Consider the following 22,957-nt stretch of genomic DNA (forward strand, 5'->3'; position numbering starts at 1 on the left):
GCAGGTTACTCACCTGGTTTCCTCTAACTCCAGGTAGGCCCTGTGAACCCTTGAGGAAGACAGATGCAATGATATTTTTGTCATTTTCGCACTAAAACCAGAGCACGAAAATGTGCAGTCTGTGGAGTCCAGTAAATGCACTGCACTTACTGGGACACCCGCATTTCCTGGAGAACCTGGTCGTCCTGGCAACCCTGGATTTCCATCAATACCAGGGAAACCCTGAGCACAAAATAAATTGTATGTAATTCTGTCAGCTTTTTATGATATCGGCATGACCTCCGCTGTACTTACTCTCTCTCCTTTCTCCCCTTTAACCCCGAGAGAAGGGTCTAAAGAGACAGTTTGTCCTGGTGAACCTGGGCGTCCTTCAGGACCTCTTGGGCCTTCTCTCCCTTGCAAACCATCACGGCCCTACATCACATAAACATTAGTGGACACAATGGTGGAACAATATCATTATGAATATCAATTAAAAATAACAGGAACATTGCTGTAATGCTACTTAGAATCATTGAGACCACTATTTGTGACTGACTCACAGGCTCCCCCTTGCGTCCGTCTGAACCTTCTCTGCCTCTCTCACCCTGTGGAAACAAACAAAAGAGACGATTTAACGGCTGGAAAAATAACCTGACAAAGACAAAAAAAAATCTAATGCTGAACTTAGGAAACTATTTTATTTTTTCAAATATTTACGTTGAATTTGATTTTATTGCCAGCACCTTGTTTCAAAGAAAGGTTGGGACAGGTGCAACAAAAAACTGTTGATGATTATTAGTGATGCGGACACTAATTAGGTTAGTTGGCAAGGTGATTTGCAAAATATTGAATTTTTTTTAGTTTTTTTGGAAACAAACTGGTTGCACAAATTACAATATGTGTGTAGAAACAGGTGTTTGAACAACTTCACTGTACCTTCTCGCCACGATCTCCCTTCTCCCCCTAAAAGACATGGATGAGATGATTATTCTAATTCAGAAATCACAGCAAGACAAAAGGAACAGAAGAGGAAGGAAGCTGTTGTTTCTGGCGATCATATCATTTTATGCCTTATTCATGAGAGCTAAAACTGAATCTGTCCAAAGAAATGCAACCTGTGATGGCAGGTCCCAGACACTGTAATACAACATGACTGCACAGAATTACTCACCTGAGGACACTGAACGGTGCACTGGTCTGTACCTGGACCCACCTGAACAACACAAAATAAATATTTGGTTACAGTGTGACAGCTTTTTATCTGTGGAACATATTTTGAGTAAAGTGGAAAATGTGCAATTTATAATTGCACAGTAAAAAGTTAACAGATCACGCCAAGCTTCACTCTAATTTGATAAACAGGATTTTGAACAAACATGTGCTTATACCAGGTTACTTCTCACCTCTGGTGTTCTTGCTATACCACAGAGGAGGTCTGCCAAATCAGCAGCCAGATCAGTGTTGAGCCGCGTTGCATCGCGAGTATACAGGATGTTCTGGGTGCTGCGATCTGTCACAGCACGACGCAGCTCTTCGGTGTCTGCTCGGTCGACACCCACTGCTAACACCGTCACACCTTGCAGGCGCACACATACCGACAGATTTGTGTCAAGGAACAGAGGGACTGGTTGGTTTTGTGTGTGTAGTGTGTGCAGCATACTCCTGCGTAAAGGCTTTTGGCATTTTTGATGTTTAGCTTAATTCTTTAATCACACACTCAAGAAGGCTTCTGATTGCAAAGCCGCATGAAAGAACTCAAAACAAGTCATCAAGAAAAAGTCACAGAATTAGCACACACTGAGTCAGAGGGTGAGTCAGAGGGTGAGTTGGTATAAAGCTACAGTTATTTATAAATGAACATCAAAGGGACAATGATTGAAGAAAGCTTTCGGGCTAAAATCTTTAAACTAAAATCTCCAAACTACGCTGATCTTTGTTGACAGCAGGTAGTCACATTCAATCAAGTTAAACGCAGGTGTCACTTTAAATTTGAGCGAATGTGACTGAACTCTGGTCAGCTCCCTCACACCTGTGCTTCTGAAAGTGCTGGCTGCAAGGGTGAGGTTGTCAGTAGATCTTCTGTCAGCAATGATAACAACAGCACCAGGCACCCGAGGTCTCCGTCCTGCCGGGGAGGTGAGAAGGTACTGCTGGGTGAATGTCACCGCCTCACCTACAGAGGGAAACGGGGAATGTCACGACAGCCACTGCATAACATCAAGCAGGAACACAGATGATGAACCACCAGAGGGGACAGAGAAAAAGAGAAAAAAAAAAACACTGACCAATGTTATTGCCTGGACTTTCATCAAAGGGTATGGACTGGATTTCTTGTAGCAGTGTGTCAGATCTGCTGTGGCGGCTTAGCAGGAACCATATTTTGGGTCTAAAGCCATACACTACAACCCCCACCTAAAAAGATAACCAAGATGGGCAGATTAAAAGAAAATGTGGCAGTGCCAGCAAAGAGCAATCAGCTTTGTATCTAGCCATGTGCTGTTTTGAGACTTATTCATCAACGGCACCTGTGAGTCACGGGGTCCAATAGTGACGAGTGATCCTGCTACACTTGTCAGGACTTCACGCAGAGGTCTTGCCAGGCCAGTCCGATCGGTGGATGCAGGCACCAGAAACACTACATCCAGACGTCCTCCCACACACACTGCGGTTTGCAAAGATGAGTACATATCAGGTGTTTCTTTTTAAAGTAAGTACATGATAGAGCATGTGTCAGTTTGTTACCAGTGCGTTCATCTACAAAGGTTTCCGTTCCCACTCCAGTCGCAAAGGTGGGTTGTATTGTAAATCTGTATCGGCGGCCCAAACGCAGCCCGGTCACCACGTAAGAGCTGGACGAAGCAGGCAGCGTAACAGACAAACCTCGACCAATATCTGAGAAATAGCCACAGTTAAACCGGTATCAGTGAAAGAGCTTCTTTAACAAAGTGAGGATGTGAGAGTCTAAACAAAAAAATGACCGACATGTATAATGACATGGCTCACCTGTCTCCTCTTTCCAGCGCAGAATATATCCTGTGGCACCCGGAAGGGCAGTCCATCCTAGCCGTACAGAATCCTGGGTAACCTCTGCCACTCGTAAGGTTGTGGCAGATACTGTGGTAGGTGGGGTATTATAACCAGCTGTGCACAAGGACACAGTCATTAATATATTTGTCAAATTACAGAATATTGTATTTGGTAAAGCACCACTATTTTATCTTAGAGTAGGGTTTACAATTAGTTTACATCTTACAGAGACAAACTATAAGAAGTTACATTTGACCTTATGCAGCATTTGTGAACTTCCTTTGATTTCAGGGAATACAAAAAAAAAACGGTGTTCGAATACAGGATCACAAGACTCACGTGTGGTGACTCTGACAGACACGGGGGTTCCCTCTCTGTTTTGAACTAAAGCCATGACCTGCACCTCGTACTGAGTTCCAGGGTCAAGCTGGTCTACATCCACTGCTGTCACATCTCCCCCCACCAGCTGACTCCTCTGTTCTCCACCTACAGCAGAATATAGCAGCAGTAAGTAGTGGTAAGACAGACCCGGTTACCGTAAAAAAGACTTTTCTTCCAACTTTAAGAGGTTACAATGATCGCTGAGAGGGATTAATGAGTTGCACATCAAAAGCAGCTGTGGAAAGGTGAGTTTTGAGAAGACTTTTTGAGCCGATCGGTTTAGTCTTGGATCTGTTTAGGGGGAGGGTGCTGTGTTGAATTCATTGTCACCCCAAGTCATATGATTTTCCCTGAGTGGTGGAGACAGAAGCTTGGCATTAGCGAAGCAGAGGTTATGGGAAGCAATGTGGTGCAGTCGGGCAGAACTGGGCCTGGTTATATGAGCCTTCGTGAGTAAAGAGAAGCACTTTGAAACTTATCGTCCACGACAGAAATTTAGTGAGGCTTCTGAAGAACGGGGCTCAGAAGCAATAGAGTAAGATAAAGCGAGCAGGAAATACTAAGAAGTTAATAGTTTGTTGAAGTTTTTTAAGACTTTGATTTTGGATGTGATGAAGAATCAAGGTTTCAGAAACAGTAATGACAACTGATAGATGGACATGAACTACCAAAGATAATCAACAGGCCACAATAGACATACCATCTGTTCTTCTCCAAGACACACGATAAGCCGTTGCTCCCTGCACACCAACCCAAGAGATTCGGACAACCTCTCCTCGGCTCTCCTGAACTTGCAGTGACGTCACAGTCCCAACTATTGACTGATCTGACTCTGCCAGTATGGGCAACGTTAACAATTTCTTATTTACAACAGATTCTTCTGGCAGCAGAGATATTCTCAACAATAGCCACAATAGTTATTTGAATGATTCATACCTGTCCGGATATTCAGGGTGGAAGGACTTCCCTCTCGAGAGCCAGTGAGCGCAGAGACTTGAACAGTGTAGGCTGAATTTGCCTGCAGCCCGTCAATGGTGTAAGAGGAAACGTCGGAGGCAACATTACGAGTTGTTTCAACTCCTGCAAAAGGGAAAAGAAACACACTAAGCTTTTACAGTTGTATTCATCATAGCACTTATGTATTTGGATACACCTTACAGTTGTTGTTACATTCAAGTTACATCGATCATTGTTAAATTCATTCCTTACCATCCTCACGACGCCAAGAGATCTTATATCCAGTTGCCCGAGAAGAAAGTGACCACGCAATGCGTATCCTCTGAGCTGAGACATCAATGATGCGAAGTCCAGGCAATGCTCCATTAGTGGGATTAGTCCGTGCAGACAGTGTGACCACTTCTCCAACACGTTGATCAACCACAACAGCAACACCAATTACCAGACCCTCATCTGGCTGCAGGCCGTCTATAGTGAAGGCAGTCACCTCTGCTCCGAGAACACGGGATTGCTCCACATCTGCAAGGCAAAACGTAAGGTAATAAAACACTGAAACACTAAAAATGCACAAAAATATTAGTACAAGCCCCAAAAATGAAGAGTTGATATGAAAAAATCCATAGCTGGTTTTGTTAACGCTCACATGAAAATATTTGATGTAGAAGATTTACAAGGCAAATATAACAATGGAGCATTCAAAACAACAAAGTTTCTGACAAAATACTTTAACACTTACTGCTGCCTTGTCTCCAAGTTACCCTATACCCTGTCGCCCCAGCAACGCCTTCCCAGGCAATTCGAATTCTCCGACTGTTTGCATTTGTTACTCTGAGATTGGTCACTCGACCCGCACCTTGCTCTGCAATGAAGAGAGAAACATGCCTAATGTGAAAGAATATTTATATTGTAGCTTAAGTATTTCAAAACTGACATGTATATTACTATAACAGGGATAGGAAAAAGGTTCATCTATGGCTTATAGCTTTCAAAGATAATCAACACTTTGGCATCTGTGTTTGACATCCTCAAGAAATCTACAGAAAAAAGTATTCCATGAAAATAAGTACATTTTTCAGATATCGAAACTGGCAGGCAACAAAAGAAAAGGGACATGTAAATCTGAAGTTGTGTTTACATGTGAAGAACAGTACACAGCAGTCATCTCACCTGGTTTAATGTAGACTGTAACCGTTTCTCCTTCATTTTCTCCCACCAGTGCTACGACACTGACACCGTACGACACTCCAACAGTCAGGTCTCTGAGGTCAAGAGTTGTCTGGTTTCCAGGGATGATTTGGATTTCCTCTGTTCCCACTGACATGATGTGATGCATTCAGAAGTAGCACTTGCAATCGTGTTTTCATTTATAAATGAGCAACAAAGATGAAAATGAAATATCAATACTGATGAAAATCATTGTACCCTCTGTGTTTAGGATGATGATTCGGTACTGTGTGGCCCCAGCTACACCGGTCCAGCCAAGTCTGACTGTGCTGCCCAAAGACTCCACCACTCTCAGGTTGGACACTTTTCCTACCGGCTGCTCCTCTGCATCATTACAGGTTAAACAGACTCATGATAAAATGCTACAAGCACAAAAATCATTAAAAATTAACCATAAGTCCATCCAAAGTAAGTTCAGAGGTTGGGGCTGACCTCTGGATGTGGTGGAGACCGGTGTGGCCTCCTCTCGGCCATCAAACAGGGTGTACAGAGTGATGAGGTATTCTGTGTTGGCTCGTAGGCCTGTCAGCTCGTGGCTGGTGGTGCTTCTGGGAAACGACTGCCTCTGGACACGACCTCCTGGAGCGAAGAACAATGCTCCAAGATGAGATTTCAATACTTTTAATTTATTGCATCTTAACACTTTAATGTACTGCCTTCCTGTTTGGCAGAGCACATTTTCAAGAGACGATACTGTATCTTGTCAAATATCTGTGGAAGTAAACCTGCATCACCTCTACCACTCTGTTTAGGTATGCAATGCTAAATGTGAGTATGTGTTATGCCATTTGATTTTAAAATTTGTGATACTTTAACCTCTAAGGGACATCTCAACCATTTATTTAAAAAAAGGGAAAAGTGAGTGATGATGAGGCGTGGAAAGAATCTCAAAAATTGCTGAAATTTAGCTCCAAGGCTCAAATTCCCAACTGAGAAAGTATTTGCTCTCAAGCTTTAGGCTTTTTGCACGAACACAAAGAAAATGAATTAAAAAGATCAAATCGTCACTGACTATCTTGTTAGAAAATATAGAATCAAAATCACAAATCGATGACTGAAAATACTTTGTGTACTACCTTACTTCAGATATTGGTGACAGACAAGGCAACTATCCACACTGCCCAGCCCAGTATGTATTCAACATAATGCATTTGTGTTCGTAAGTTTTGAGCACCAGTGCGACAAATAAATGTTTAGGCATCCATGTTGGATGCTCGTCTGACCTTCCCCCTCCCTCCACTCCAGGCGGTACCCTTGAGAGGACTGAATGAGTCTCCAGTTGAGGCGTATTGAGGAGGGGCTGGTGGTAGTTGCTCTGAGGATCTGCTGCTCCTGACGCTCTAAGAGGAACACATCATGACATCGATAAGTAATAATGTAATATGTAATAGGTGAAGCTCTTATCTCATCAATCAATCAACAAAAAATGCTTAAGGAGAGACATTTTTCCAAGTAGGACAACACATTTCTGTATATTCAGAGGTTTTTGCTTCCTGTAAAAGGTCCTTCTGTTCCATGATGAGTGCAGGACATTAAATTTGAAGATTTAACTGCCAAAGTGATCCTGAACATTCATGCCACTCCTTCGCACTTTCAGTTCATTTGTGAAACAGCTAGTCACAAAAATTTCAGTGTTCACGTTCCCATCCTGCACATATCCATGTCAAAACGTGGTCATTTTCCCTTTCAGGATTTAGGAATCTGTTGTGGAATTATACCAAAGTGACTGTGTGGAGCAGGTGCCAAAACTGCACAAATGAACAACTGACAGAAAGTTTATATTTCAGACATAAAACCCCACGTCTGCATTGAGGCTGTGAGAGTAGTGGACACCTAATGATTATAGCCGGCTCCGTGAGACAAACACTCTCTCTCTAATGCTGACAGGTCTATTATTATAACTGGGGTGAACAAAGATCAGTGAAAAAAAAAAAGCTGGGTGTCTGCTGTGGCTCTCATTGGTTAAAGAACAAGAAAACAAGAACATTTAAATGGCAGCTTGACAGGAAGAAGTTAGAATATACACTAGTAACCTCAACATTTCACTTCATAACATGTTGTTTTGTTTGATGTTGTTAGGAAATGCAAAAAAAAAAAGCAGAAACAAACCACCCAAATTAAAGTTCAAAGATTAATCTTTGAATGTCTAGCCTTGTTTAATACATTGTTCTTCAATCCTAATTCTATGTGGGCATCACTAATGACCGAAAATGTCGGCATGTTTTCAGTATGAAATGGAAAAAAGGTCAAACACACACCAAACCACTGGTATGCACATAAACAAACAAGTGAGGAAAATCCCCAGCCAAAGTTTAGGTTGCTGCGGTGTTGAGTACATCAAGCACTTCTTTCTTTGATAGCAAAAATGCACCACACAAAGTTTTTAGTCAATCCTTCCAGACAGCTCTCTGCTCAGCAGATTGGCCCTGCAGTGACTCAGCCTCAGTCAAATAACACTGAAGTGACACCATATGGGCATTACTCACGAGAGGCAAATGGTATGTGTGCGTGCATGTGTTTGTGAGCGTGAGTATAAGAAGTGCGTAGGTGTGCTCAAAATGTTCTCCAAACAGACCTAAACAGTAACATATGTAGGCTTTATGCAAGAGAGACAAACAGTGGTAAAGATTGCTGGCCATCTCCTCTGCTTTCTGCCCCTTTCTGTAACAAACCTGCTATAATTACAGTCAATCACAGTTCACATTTTTACTTTACAGATGCATTAAATTGCAGTACTGCGACCTGTCGTGTAAATATAGCATGCAAACTGTTGCAGCCTACAGCCGTCTAGGTTGAAGTTACATTTCTGAAGAGGTGCAAGTCAGAGCTACAAAGCTGTTTTTATGCACTGAGCAATGTTGAAATATTGTCCCGTTTTGCTTTGTACACGTTTCCATTTCGATCAAACAAAAACATTACTAATTAGAAAAAGAATTGTTTAAATATCTAAACGTAAAAATTCAGAACACTTGATGCTGTAGTATGTTGGTGTGGATTTTCAGTCATCCAGGTCAAGGAAATCATGAGGCTTTGAATGAGGAAAGATACCATGTTTTGGTCACAAGATCCAATCATTCACATTTTGGACTGTCATGAACATGTTGGTCACCTAAACGATCCACACGATGGTCAGGTGAGGGGCACTTTACACGGAAAGGAAAACGGGTTAAAAACGCAAAACCTTTTTGCGGATGCACTATATCGTTTAGATGGTAACGGCGTTTTGGGGGCATGAAAACGCAAAAAAGTGAAACCGCCCTCCAGAGTGGAATTCTTGAAGGCGAAGCTCTCGATTTACCGGTCAATCTATGTTCCTACTCTCACCTATGGTCACGAGCTGTGGATAGAGACCGAAAGAACGAGATCGCGAATACAAGCGGCCGAAATGAGTTTCCTCCGCAGGGTGTCTGGGCTCTCCCTTAGAGATAGGGTGAGAAGCTCGGTCATCCGGGAGGGGCTCGGAGTAGAACCGCTGCTCCTCCGCATCGAGAGGAGTCAGATGAGGTGGCTCGGGCATCTGGTTAGGATGCCTCCTGGACGCCTCCCTGGTGAGGTGTTCCGGGCCCGTCCCACTGGGAAGAGGCCCCGGGGAAGACCCAGGACACGTTGGAGAGACTATGTTTCTCGGTTGGCCTGGGAACGCCTCGGGGTCCCCCCAGAAGAGCTGGAGGAAGTGGCCGGGGACAGGGACGTCTGGGTTTCTCTGCTTAAGCTGCTGCCCCCGACCCGATCCCCGGACCAGCGGAAGATAATGGATGGATGGATGCACCCATTAGTTTAAAACTTTGCCATTTTCAAGTGAAGTGTCCCAGATTTTCTAATTAATCACTAGCAACTGTTTACACTGTTTCATTAACAAATTTATGTTATGTTAGAACATTCTTGCTCTTAACGTTTTGTAACATATAGCACACTTACCTATCTTGAATCTGGCCGTTGCTATGGGGCCCTCAATGTTGCGTTCATACAGCGGGATGATGGTAACAATGTACTCAGTGTCAGGCTGCAGTCTGGACAACGTGTAGAATTCACTGCCACCAGTAACCTCCACAGTCTCCACATTACGACCTTGTTGATACGAAAAACAGAAACGTATGCAAATTTGTAACGAAAGAAACGCAATCAGAAATAAAAGATGTCGCTTGATATTTCCTTTATTCTGACCTGTAAATGGTCCCCAAACCAAACGATACGCTTGTGCACCACTGACGCTTCTCCATCGTAAACGAACACTGCCCTCTGACTCCGTCTCCACTGACAACTGCTGAACTGCCTCCAGGCGCACTAAAACATGCAAAGGCATGAGCACATATAGCCACTGTTAATAATATTTGGCGAAATACACTGAAAGCCATTCCAACCAAAGGGAGACAGCATCATTAGAAGAACTCTGTAATAGCTGAAAGAATATTGCTCCATTCTGTGTATCTCTAACAAAGTGTAGAACTGCATTATACTGTACCCGCCAACACAACTATGAGCATTCATTGTGACTATGCAAAAGTGACAATGGCACTAATAAACACGAGTGACTCACGTGTGCGAGCATTGAGGGTAGACGGGGATGCGGCGTTTCGTGGGAACAAGGGGTAGAGGTTGATGACGTATTCTGTGTCCGGCTGAAGTGACTCCAAGGTGACAGTTGTGGTGTCTGCAGACAGTGACTGCTCCAACAGCTGAGTCGCTGGCTGACCTACTCAATAGACAGGGCAAACGAAAACAAAAGGCCAATTAATGCCTTAAGAGCACCACAAAATAGGTCTGAAACATGGGACTTGATGTCAGACTTCACCTGAGAGCAAAAAGTGTATCAATATGGTAGTCCATCATTGCTGTATGTTCTGCTTTCAAATGTAGTGAGCTTGAAGAGTTTTTGTGTATGCCCCCCGAACCTTACCCAAATAACTAAGGAAGAGACAAACTTGTGTAAAGATCGTTCAGTTGATAGATTGAAAAGCCAAAGAGGTCAAGTGAACTGTCCATAAATCTGCTAGAAAGGATTGTGATGAGGGAATATATAGAATGTCTGCAGTCTTTTATAATAAAAACAACACAGTGCAACTCGTTCCTACTTTTTCATTGTAGAGAATCGTATGCAGATTGAGGGGTGAATGTGTAAAATCCATTCTACCATTTTTAGCTATTATCACAAGTAGCAGGATTACTAGTCAGAGGATGAGCTTAGAGTGAGATTTTTCTAGCAAACGGTACTCCTGCAACATGTTCAGTGAGAGATATTATATCTGCCCTCAGGGGCCACTTTACTTTCCTGAATCATGGTGTAATCTCCCAGCCCTCCTGACACACCCTGTCTTTAAAAATGTAAGGATAGAATTACTGACAGTCTTTGATGTGAGTTAAAAGCTTCTTTTTGGCCTGATTTTTTTCAACCAATGCAAAATAAATGTTTAAATAAATGATTAAGACAGTGAAAAATCCTGATTCAGAGCTTGCACCTAGGGGGAATCTGGCGTTAGAGAAAGTCATGTTCATCATACTCAACCCAAACTGCAACACATTCTTGACATGGTTCCAACTTGCCACCAACAAGTCAAGTGTTATTGACTATTGTAACATCTGTCCTACTTCAGCGCTGCTGAAATCCTTCAGTCTGCCAACGTTGGTGTTTTTGAGAAGATTACGTTGTCAAAACAATTGAACAACATTTTAGTTTTTGTTGCACATGTCAAGATAAGTTTTAACCAAACTCAAATCAGCAAGTAAGCAGAGAGAAAGGCAAGAAAAATAAATGATTGAGCGCTGACCTCGTGGACCATATGTGAGTCTGTAGCCCTGAACTGGAGATGAGGGCTGATCCCACCCCACGGACAGAGAGAAGAAGCCTGCCTGAACCAAGCGTAGACTGGAGACACCTGGCAATGATCCTGTGTGAAGAGAAATGTACACAAACGAGAGGCTATATTTGAGTTTCGACAGTTATCTTCCAGCTGACAACTTGTCTTTTTCATTTTTTATCTTTTTTTTCTTTTTTTATCGCTCACTTGTTCGCTGCTTGGCAGAAGCAGACTCTCCCACACTGTTAGGGTACTGGGCGATGACAGTCACCAGGTAGTCTGTTCCTGACCTGAGCTCTCGTGCAGTGAATGTCCTTTGACTAGCAGAAACAGTCTCCTGCAGGGAGAGATAAACGTCATCTTTGTAAACGCTCCTTCCTCATTTTTCCTCACGAAAAATGGCTGAGCTTTGGCATTCTTCAGTTATCATCACGCCTGCCACAGAATTTCAGACTGCCACTCTTTAATCTCAACAGTGTCAGCATGAAAACGATCCACCCAACACCCAGACATGTTTTTACTCAGCCTGAATGCTTTTCAATGTTTCAGTGGCAAAGCATTGTTGATTTGGGATTCCCACTGCTGTGCATCAACACAACATCTTTTAAAACCTTGACTCACCTGACGTAATTCTGCTACAATTGGCTGACCCAAGCCAGAGAGCGGCACGTACTGGACCACATAGCCGCTCACAGGGCCCCCAGCGGGACTCCAGCGAAACCTAAGAGAATCGGTCGTCTGGCCTGTGAACTGAATGTTGGATGGACCAGAAAACGCCTCTGTGAGGAGAGGAGAGAAATGTAGGTTTACAGTCTGACATGACACATAGTTGCAGCTGTGATTTCAACGCACTTATACTAATTTGTGATGACCACACATACCATCACTTGCATAGACGCCCCCTGCTACAGAACACACTTGAGGGCTAACAAGAGGAAGAAGAGTGTTCAGCAGTCTAAAGTCCCCAACAAAAGAAGTGAAATCACTGCTGGGCTGCGAGGAGATCTGAGCCAGTTCATTCCTGTCTGCACTCTTTATGCCTGAAAACCACAGAAAGTTGGCAAGGAAAAAATATATCACAGTACTTCATGAGGGATTCCTCCCTCTGACTAGAAGGTGAGAAACTGCAGATAAGACACCTACCAACTGCAAAAACATTCACTCCCAGACTTCGCAGCTTCTGTGCTGGTTCCTGCACATTGTCCTGTGATTTCCCATCTGTGATCAGGATGGTGACCTGAAATCAAAAGAGGACCCAAAAGTAGAATTGGCAACTCTAGTGTAGCCAGTATATAATGATAAAACATAAGATGGCTGTTTTTTAAACCTTTGGGACATCCCGATTGGAAGCAGGGCTGAAGAAATTATCTGCGACAAACTTGAGACCGGCTCCAGTGCGTGTGTTCCCACCTTTATAGTTTAGATTTTGCACCGCATTGACAAGCTCTGTGCCATTAAGGTATGTATTGAAGGTGAACTCAACTCTGGAGAAAGAGTATAGAGCAGGATTAGGTCATTCTGTTTATGCAGTGTAGAAGTGAGGTCATTTTTAATCTTGCCAGTCACCTTGAGGTGTCACTGTACTGTACAGCCCCAAACCGAATACCCGACTCGCTGACAGAGCCGGCAAATGGCTTCACAATTCCTGCCATGAAGCCCTTCACCTGCAGGAAGTTTGCTCGGCCAATACTGGAGGACCCATCAACCAGGAAAACAATATCTGACGCTTGCAAATTATTACATCTGCCTGCAAAGTGATGAACAATAGACAGGAGGAGCACATTAATTAATTTGTAGACATAAACAGACACAAAGCATTAGGTCTCTTGGTACAGATTAAGATTTATGTCAGTGTCAGTCGGGAATGTAATTACTGTGCTTGTGGCATTATCAGTCGGTCAGAAACTAAAAATGAACCACAATACAGCTTTCATAAGACGTGCAAGTTTTAAGCTCCCCATAGCTGCCTACGAATATAAACTCTGTTTATATCAACCTGTTTTTAATTATGCTGTGCACACAAAAACATGATGTGCCTTCAAAAAAATAATGATAATGTTTTGATAAATTGTATTTCATCACAAAACATGGCTGACACAACTTTTTTACCTTAATAATTAGCTACAGTGATGAAGCAATCCCTCCGTTATACCCTCGATTACTCAGTGATGGGGATTCACTGAGCCCAGTTTTCACCAAACTTCAAAACTTTTTTTCTGTAAAAGATATTATTTATTGCCTCTATCAATAACTTACCAGTAATATAAGTGAGGGTGAGAAAATTGTGTCTATGTATTGAATATTAAAAATCGAAGTACCCTCCAGTGTAACAGCAACATACATGGTTGCAGAAAAAAGCCTTTTATTTGAGGCTGTAGGAAAATAAATATTACCTATTTCTCAGTAAATCATTTTGTAATTAAAAGAGGAGGTTATTCCTTTTGTAAATTACACACTGGACTATCAAAATTTAGGTGTGAGTTTTCTGTTTTGGCAAAAGGAAAAGTCAAAACTGCATGAGCATTTTACCCTGAGCTTCAGCCTGTGTCATGGATGACAGCAGGACAGTCACAGTGAAAACCCAGCTCCACATCTTCACGACCTGGACACAGAGGGAAGATAAACCTTTAAAGATGCAATCTTAAACTCAATATAAAATGGTGCAAACAAAACACAACCTTGTGATATTCTGGCATTAAATTTCTATTAAAATTAACAATCCAATTTGATGGGTAGCTGTAGCCCACGAGGTAGAGTGGTAGCAATACTCTATTTCCCTGTGTACATTTTTAAGGATATTTGTGTTAGATGGTAAATGTATTGCATTTATAAAGCAATTCATCAGTTTAGTTGACCACTCAAAGTGTTTTTACACTACAAGTCACATTTAGCTGTTCACACCCACACTCATACAGCTTAGTCTAAACAGTGTTACAGCTACAGCTATGCGATGCTTTTTTTCTATATCGCACACAGTCACACACCAATGGATGCATCAGAGGAAACGTGGGGTGCAGGAATTGAACCATCAACTGGCAGACTAGAACTAAAGCCACTCATCTGAACCCTTACAAACTGAAGACACATTGCCCCCAATGTGTCTTTAATTCATAAGTCATTTTGAATAAAAGAATGTGCTAGACTTATGTAATACTAATATGGGAAATATTTGAATGATATATTCCTGCACACTTTGTTTTTGTTCCAACACTTCCTGTTTTGTCCTCAAGTCAAATTAGCCCCAGTTCTGTTTCAGTTCAGCTACTTTCTAGTTATCACCATTGAAATTTCTGTTTCTGTTGGTTATCTGATGTTAGCACTTTCCTGTTCAGCTGTAAGCCATAAGTAATTTTCTCAGCAGCGTATGTTGAGTTGTGAAGCTCTGTTATTTGTCAGATTGTTTGTGTTTGCCTACAGTTTTAATCATTGTTCCAGCCCATACCTGCTCAAAGTATCTTTGATTACTTGCCTGCCAGTCTCAATACTTTCAACATGTTTTCATCTTCTACAAGTCTGTCTGACAACCAGCTGAAATCTTTTATCACGCCAGTCTGCTTCAGCTCTAAGCTTCATCTGCATGCTATACATTTAGAAATCTTGACTGTTAACATTTCAGTACTGTGAACAACTCTCTTCCATCCATAACTGAAGCTTTAACCCCAGTTACCTATTCTAATATGCAGCCATTGGAAATGGCTTCAGATGGCTACGTGAGCTCATCTGTGTCCTCTTCATACCATTCCTGGTGTTCATACAACAGACCATTCAGCAACACAGTTTGCTATCTATGACATTCGAGCCCATTTTTGCCCTTTCCGATGTGAGACTGTTTCCTGATTAGAAAATTCAAAATTGATTATCTCAGGTTGAGAGAAGTTCCATAAGGTGTTAGTATTACCATGGATAATGATCTCAAAAATGAAGCCAGTGAAAACATAATCACATCCAACAATGAAAAATTTTCATGAACCCTCTCATTCAACAATCCAAATAAATAAATACACAAATAGTAATAATAATTATATGATTATAATATTCTACATACTTTGACCTGCAACCTTAAAATAAAAAGCAGAGTTAAGAAGAATAAATTTAATAAAATTTGGCCATATCATCTATTTGTGGCTCTTCCACTCATCTTACTCTTCTCTTCCTTGGTGGTTCTCTAACATCTGTTATCAATAATTATGGTTCCAGAAGTTAAACCGCAGATGGAAGTCATTCTCTGTGACATTACTGCATGCTGTGGCAAAAACAGCATTAGTTTGACCATTTGGCCATTAGTTTGGCTGAATGTTATTGGGCCCAAGAATGGGGTCAGATAAATGGAAGATAAACTCTGAGCATGTTGATCTGACAAAACAGATATACAAAGACGTAGATAACCTGCTCACTCTTGATTACAGGACTAAAACCTGATTATCTGTTGATGTGACATTTGTACAATACAGTGTTTACTCAGTACTAACTATAGATTGTCTAGCAAAGAGTTTATTGTCTTTATCTATTCAAGTGTCATTAGTAATAGATCAGTTTTAGCACCATTGGCATTTAGGCAGTAAATCTTACATTTATCCTCCTGTTCAGTTATTGGGTGTTAAATTGACTTAATTTGCTCAAAGTGATGGTGCATTTACTACTGTTACTGTTGGCTAATGCATTTGTATACTGATTAATGGAAATGACTTGAGCAATTACTCAGGTAATTGCAGGTGATTATGTAAAGACTTTGTAAGTCATAATTCACAGTCACACAAGAACTGGATTGAAATAAATATTATTCATGTCCCACTAATCAACTGAGACTTTCAAATATTGGATTAAAACCTTTCAGCATGCAGAACTTTTACATTCTTAGATCACAGATGGGAGACTCGGGTGTAAGAGATACAAAGAAACACAAACCGATGCTTGCTGTACATTATACAGAATTATTTAGCATTCTAAAATAAATATTTGCCCTAGTGTACAGATAAACAAAGGGCCTAAAATTACTCAGAAAGGCCTATCTTTGCAACATGCCAAAACTGTATGTTTCTGTATATTCAAGTGTAATCAGCTCTTGGAGTTTGAGCAAAAAATACTTTTAACTTGTTTTCCCTGTATCTGTCTTTGGTTATTGTGCGTCTGGAAGGCAGATGCAAGATCCTTACACATGATACGAAATGCAACAGAACTGTGCTGTTCTTTCGGCCATAAACATTGCAGATCTTTCTCTTCTAATATAATTACCTCTTATAGGTTATGACCAAATCTGTCTTTGTTACCTAATTTCTGTGACAGCTTTTGTCAGTTTAAGGTGATCCTTTATGCTTAACATAGCAGCCCTGTTTTGACGTCCAACCCGTTAACTCGCAACAGTGATGAATGAAACAGAAGCCACTGAAAATACCTGCCAGATGTTGAGCCAAACACACCTGATCTACTCTGAGGAGCTACAGCACTTATATTGAGCTTACAATGTGATGAACAAAACCATGAGAGGCCATATAAGTTTATGAAGCCAAATGTATATGGGGGATCAGAGGATAACAGACAGAGGGGATTTTCAGCGACTGTATGGGAATGCAAAGAACATTTCACGGTGGCTGTTTTATTGGATCACTGACTAAAACCAGACTGAAAGCAGCAGAGTCAACGTCAGAAGTAGACCACATGTAAGGCAGATGTAGTTGATACACACTGGCAGGCTGAACAACATTCACAGCGAGCAGAAAACTTAATCAGTGAAGTTAAAATAATGAAGTTTTCTGCCTTTTTACCAATTTCTTGTCACACAGTGAGGTTTCAAGTATCAGGAAAACTGCAATAGAATTATTTACCATAACTAATGTTTTATAAATATTTGCAATTGCAGCCTTCATACACTTTTTCAGTCATTATTCTCAATGTTGCATTTTAAAGGAGCAATCTAACTTGTGGAAAACTTGTCTGACTTTTTGGCTCATAAGCTCTTTTAGATGATAAGATGAATAACTTATCTATTCATTAAGTATCAAACTGCAAAGGGGATCTTTGCAGAAACGCCTACTATATGAACTGGATCTATATGAACAAATCAAAACCCATCTGGCAACACATTTGATGCTCACTGATTACATCTTGATTTACTTAAAGCATGATTTCAGCCACTGTAATAATGATACAGTCATTATAAAAAGAACTTACGTCCTCTTTCAAATCTCTAGCTTTAAATTTCAGGATGGAAAATATGGAACAGAAAATACGGCCTGTGATGAACAACAACACATGACATATTACACTGTGTATTAACTTAAAAAAACTAGTCATAAAGACTTAGGACACCCTTATTGCTTCCAGAGGACCAAAGACGGTAAGTAGCAGCCAGGTGCTGCACATTAAATGCACTTGATTAACAGTGATTATGTGTGATCCCCTCTATAAAAGCATAGGTTTTGACAGTTAGCATTCATGTGTGTGTCAACACAACGTAAGTGAGAAAAGACATCAGCAATGATCTCGGAGAAGCAATTGTTGTGCCCATCAATCCGAGAAGCATTCTGAGGATATTTCAGAAAACTTTGGAGTCCATCATTCAACAGAGAGAAAAATTGTTAACTCGTGGAAAACATTCAAGATCTTCCCAAGATTGGACGTCCCTGCAAGTTCAACCCAAGGTGAGACCATGTAATGCTTAGAAAAACTACAAAAAAACCAAAAACTACATCTCAGACTCTACAGGCCTCAGTTAGCATGACAGTACAATTAGAAAAAGACTGAACTGAACTGAAGTATGGCTCATTTGGAATGGTTAGCAGGAGAAAGCCTCTTCTCTCTGAAGAAAGCATGGCAACAGGGCTTAGATTTACAAAGTTAGATCTGAACAAAGTGAAATAATTCTCGAACAATGTTCAATGAACAAATGTTGGGCCACCTGTCTGACAGCTAAAGCTTGGCCGAAACTGGTCCATGCAACAGAACAATGATCCCAAACACATAAACAAATCTACAATAGAGTGGCAGAACAGAAAAAAGTTGGTTCAGGTGATAGTTAATGGTCCATGCTGTGGTGAGACATCAAGAAAGCGCATAAACAAATTACTGTAAACCTCAATCAGCTAAAGTGGGCCAAAATTCCTCCAAACCAATGTGAGAGACTGATAATGTCACACATGAATGATTACTGATCTATCGACGCCTCGTGCACGCTCAGGATGGAAGATCAGATCTAAGAGAAGTTTCGGTGGAATCTGTTGGTTTCCGTCGGCTACGTTCTGAATTAGCTCTGTATGTATGAACTGGACTAATTTGGAATGTAAGGAATTGGATTATAATTGGCTTGGATTGTATTGTTTCCTTGAAGTGCCCTAAGATGACATTTGTAGTGATTTGGTACTATATAAATAAAACTGAATTGAAATTTAATTAAATACTTAAATTTATTACTGCTAAAGGTGATTCTACAAAGCTATTGAAACAGAGGATGTATACAGTTTGAGCAAACAATTGCTTTTGGTCTGTTTTTCTAGGCAAACACTTTCTTTTCAACATACAGCTTGGCTAGTTTTTGTTAAACAAAAGTTGATACAGTGTGATATATTGTGTCATAGTTTAACTGAAGTTGTAATATCTTAATTTAGAACCTGGCAAAGTCCGTAAACCTATAACTCTAGTTGAAAGAGGGTGCACTTTCTTTTTCACGTGACTGCATTTCTATATTGCATTTATCACAACATCCAATTCTGATTAGCAGAAACACACTGTGCAAGAAAAAGCTCCTAATTACCCACAAATGTCTGCTCCCTTAAAAAGATGCAGAGCCCAAACACCCAACAGTTGGAGGTTTTGGTTTCTTCATCAGGCACATAAAACGTAATACGTTCCAAATGTAATCTCCCTTTCCCTTTTCAAGACTATTTATTTTAAAATTTCCACACCCATAAAATTAAATTATGTACAATTAACCCCTGACAAACCACATCAGCTTGCTTACGTTTCATGTTATTTTCCTCTTTCCTGCATAAAATCTAATGAAACAATCAGCTGAATATTTCTGGTTTTGTAAGCCAGGTGCTGAGACCACACCATATTTCTTTGGCCTGTCCTTATGTAGTTACATCTTGGCTAACTTAACAGATTATAATTTAATGGTAGTAATGATATGAGGTGCATTGAAAACACCAGATGACTCTTAAAGCAGCAGAATGTTGAAAAAAAAAATCACTGACAACAGATTTCCACCCAGTTCTTCCTCTTCCTGCCAGTCCCACAGTATGCCTTACTCTTCTTCGGGCCCTGAACTAATCTGAGTGCACACACTACCTTGCTGGTATCTATTGTTTCAATAATCACTGACAGATCATAAGCCAAACTTTTTCATTCAAAAGTGTCTGTGTCTTTCAGATTTGGGATTTTAAAAGGATGAAGAAACTCGCTCAAAGGCATGACCACACCTATGACGGGCACCTGGGATACAAACCAATCAAATGGGTTAAAGGTTCAAAGAAACAGTAGCCATCGGCTTCATATAGCCCTCCTCTACAGGATCCAAGTGTGGAGCAAAAAACATTGATCATGTTTGCATGGCACCGAACCTTTTAAAATGCATGCGTTAGTCCTACCAAAACTGTGCAAAATCAAGCATTTAGAAGCCTGGCAAACACAGCCAGATGATACAGTTTGGGATCAAACCCCTCCTGCATGTATATGCTCAGCTAGAGTCAAATGGGCATAGACAAGATACGCATGGTCCAAAGTTTCATCTTTTTTAATCTTTTAGTAAAAACAGTAAAGCATAAGTGTGCAGAAATATAATTCCAACTAAAGCTGCGTACATTCACATATTTTTCTGGTTCTTTTGTCAGAAAATGTGACTGATAATAAGCCCGTTAAAACTATGTGTCAGCTCGCGGTAGCTTAAAACATTTCCAGTCTGCCGCTCTGCTCTAATAAAATCCCGATTTTGTAACTGCAGCGTTATCTGACAAAATCCCGATCGACCATAGAGAAAGTTAGCAGCAGCAGAATGTCTTGAAGATTTCCTTCACACAGTCCACAGTGTAGCCACTTCTGGCATACTTTGGTCAATTGCTCAATTTCCCCCTGTGCATGTACACTGGGACAAGGACAGTGGTCCAAATAAATGGCCAGGTTGAATTTTAAATGTAGCTCAACCCCACTGTGCATTTAACCGTGCTCACTGTGTATACAACAGCACTATCAAAAAATAGGAAAAGTAGTTTAGGACTCATCCCACAGTATGTGTGGGCACTATACAAAGGCTGACTGTGTTTTTTTTCTCTAAAAGTTGAGCTAAGGCTCAGGCAAGATCACAGAGTTTTGGTCTAGTAGGGATGCCATTCTCCCAGGGGGGCAGCAGGCCACAGCAATGTGACAGAGTACAGAACTGTGTAGAGCCAGGCTACCCCAGCATAACACTAGTTCAGACTGACTGTGACATGAGTGGACAAGCGGCTGGAGGGGTCAAAGGGGGGTGAAGTGTCACAGTAAATTACCAAAGACTGGAAAAAATTCTCACAGACCAGGATTTTGTGTTCTTGGTACGTGGAAGCAGCGGCTGGTGAGAACAGAAGAGCCCTACTCCAAGGCCATCTGAAAGACTGACCCAGTCACACACAACCTCTCAAATCAAGTTTAATATCTCTTACTTCCGACGTTAATTGTCTTTTCAACTAAAGTAAACATACGTTTGGAAAACACAAGCATTTGAGGATGTTCGATGACCCTAACGGAACGAATTTCAAAATGTGCTTTGGTCTATCTCAGCATTTCACAAGTTTTGCATTACTGTTAACAAAAGCCAGATGGACTAAATCGGGTAAATGACTTCATTCATCTTCAAAGGGCTATCCTTCTCTTTCAAGAACAGAAATAAAGACTGAGGAAGTCCATTTCTCCTGTCTAATATCTGATTTAACCAACTGTGAACACAGCAGAATGACAATTAAAGTGATCATCAAAATGACCAGGTGCTACTCTAATGAAAACCTTGAAATAATGTTCCATTTCTATTCCTCAAGCAAAGACAATAAAACTAAACACATCAAGCCAAAACAGTAACCAGCAGAAGAAGTTCTACATAGATGGCACACAGGAGATGTGAACTAATCTCTGCTCTAGTAGTAAACCATTGCCAGCGGCATGCCAAAAACTTCACCAAGCATAGCAGCAACTTTGCAATGAACAAAATAGAGACAGTATGGGAGTGAAGGTAAGACAGGGAGGAAGAGTCTGATCCCCTCAGAGTTTACACAAATTTTTAGTTGAGCTTTTTTTTGTTGTGGTTTTGCTTTTTGTGAGCCAAAGCACAACAAAGACATGGATGCACCCATATGTAGAACAGATAAGTTAAATGAAACCAATAAAGACAATAAAGAGTGTCACTAGGGAGGATGAGGGGGAGTGAGATTCCTTTCTTCTGTGCAGCATCATGGACTATCTTTGCCCTTCGTGCTAAATAAGTTCAGCTGAGGTCAACATCACTATGCAGTCCTGTGCTGTGAGGCACAGTTTGCAAAGGCAGAGGATTAAAATGCAGTAGTTTATTTCGATTTCCTCAGAGAAAGTTATTATTCAATTATTATTTCTGCCTACATTACATTTTTAGAAAAGGTGAAAATCAAGTGACGAATGTTCTGCCTGGTCTTGCTCAAAGGTAAGTATTTTTCTACTGGGAATGCACGATATCGGAAGGGTGCGCCAAAAATGATCAATCTAAGTTGCGTAACTTCAAACAAACAGTCGGGTTACCATAAAGTTCTGCCATCACTCTCATCTAGCGCCGATTGTCTACATCTTACCTGGAAATGTCTGTTCCGTGCACAGACCACTGCCTGCCGCTGTTCACCTATCCACTTGTGACATATCCAGCCCGGGCTGTGCGTGCAGTGTGGGGCCACACAGTGTTTACAGTCCCCAGAGTCCAAATCCAAAGTTTCAAATAGCTCAAGGCGACGCCACGGTCACTAACCAGCTCAAAAACCAAACTCCAGCCTTTGCATCCCTGCAAGGTGCTGTCAGCGCTGTGAACGTTGTTTCTGAGTCTCGAGGCAGCCGCCTTGCTTCGCAGTGAGAGCTGAACACAAGCAGCAGCAGAACAGTCCAGACTTGTTCGGATGCCTGTAGGGGAGTCCTCCTCAACACTCTCTCTCTATTTTTTTTTCAACCTCATCCCTCCTCACTGCTTGACTGCGATCAACTTATGTGGAACTTTGTGCAGTAACTTAGATACTTCTCCGGGTGGGACTGGATTTTGGTTCATGATTTCAGGCAGTTTGGGTTATTTACGGTCATACTGTGTGCCATTGATAAGTGATCAGCTGGCATAGTAGTAATCAGAAATAAATCAAAGTCTGCACACGTTTAACTCATAATATTTGTATATATTAAAATGTTAAATCAATGCATTTTGTCAGTGTGTCGTGAAAGACAAATCTCACGACAAGATTCTGAATCCAAAATTAATTTTACTAATAACATCTCTTCTTTTTTTTATTGAGTCATGTTAAATAAATAAATACATTAAATACATTAAATACATACATACATTAAATACAATAAATACATAAATATGCCTTGTGTGAAAAAGTGTCACCTGTCAACAACACACA

The 22,957-nt window shown here is 41.1% G+C and overlaps 1 protein-coding gene across 1 annotated transcript in view; it reads right to left on the reverse strand.

Annotated features, from left to right (window-relative positions):
- The window catches only part of col7a1 (collagen, type VII, alpha 1), a 64,265-nt gene extending 41,868 nt beyond the window's left edge, over window positions 1-22,397 (reverse strand). Inside the window, exons 1-33 of the mRNA XM_075459984.1 lie at window positions 22,148-22,397; window positions 13,896-13,968; window positions 12,933-13,113; window positions 12,694-12,850; window positions 12,510-12,603; window positions 12,248-12,406; window positions 11,988-12,145; window positions 11,574-11,703; window positions 11,337-11,456; window positions 10,109-10,264; window positions 9,736-9,855; window positions 9,490-9,639; window positions 6,795-6,911; window positions 6,004-6,150; window positions 5,770-5,895; window positions 5,515-5,661; window positions 5,084-5,206; window positions 4,600-4,866; window positions 4,327-4,470; window positions 4,091-4,222; window positions 3,349-3,495; window positions 2,986-3,123; window positions 2,725-2,874; window positions 2,508-2,644; window positions 2,268-2,394; window positions 2,012-2,155; window positions 1,386-1,558; window positions 1,154-1,195; window positions 919-945; window positions 543-587; window positions 295-414; window positions 151-222; window positions 14-49 (exon numbers count right to left, since the gene is read on the reverse strand). Coding sequence (XP_075316099.1) covers window positions 14-49; window positions 151-222; window positions 295-414; window positions 543-587; window positions 919-945; window positions 1,154-1,195; window positions 1,386-1,558; window positions 2,012-2,155; window positions 2,268-2,394; window positions 2,508-2,644; window positions 2,725-2,874; window positions 2,986-3,123; window positions 3,349-3,495; window positions 4,091-4,222; window positions 4,327-4,470; window positions 4,600-4,866; window positions 5,084-5,206; window positions 5,515-5,661; window positions 5,770-5,895; window positions 6,004-6,150; window positions 6,795-6,911; window positions 9,490-9,639; window positions 9,736-9,855; window positions 10,109-10,264; window positions 11,337-11,456; window positions 11,574-11,703; window positions 11,988-12,145; window positions 12,248-12,406; window positions 12,510-12,603; window positions 12,694-12,850; window positions 12,933-13,113; window positions 13,896-13,959 — 4,050 coding nt within the window. The 5' untranslated portion in view covers window positions 13,960-13,968; window positions 22,148-22,397. The remainder of the gene's footprint in view (window positions 1-13; window positions 50-150; window positions 223-294; window positions 415-542; window positions 588-918; window positions 946-1,153; window positions 1,196-1,385; window positions 1,559-2,011; window positions 2,156-2,267; window positions 2,395-2,507; window positions 2,645-2,724; window positions 2,875-2,985; window positions 3,124-3,348; window positions 3,496-4,090; window positions 4,223-4,326; window positions 4,471-4,599; window positions 4,867-5,083; window positions 5,207-5,514; window positions 5,662-5,769; window positions 5,896-6,003; window positions 6,151-6,794; window positions 6,912-9,489; window positions 9,640-9,735; window positions 9,856-10,108; window positions 10,265-11,336; window positions 11,457-11,573; window positions 11,704-11,987; window positions 12,146-12,247; window positions 12,407-12,509; window positions 12,604-12,693; window positions 12,851-12,932; window positions 13,114-13,895; window positions 13,969-22,147) is intronic.
- Window positions 22,398-22,957: the final 560 nt, after the last annotated feature.

Source organism: Odontesthes bonariensis, chromosome 3 (genome assembly GCF_027942865.1).
Source record: "Odontesthes bonariensis isolate fOdoBon6 chromosome 3, fOdoBon6.hap1, whole genome shotgun sequence".
Lineage (NCBI taxonomy): Eukaryota > Metazoa > Chordata > Actinopteri > Atheriniformes > Atherinopsidae > Odontesthes > Odontesthes bonariensis.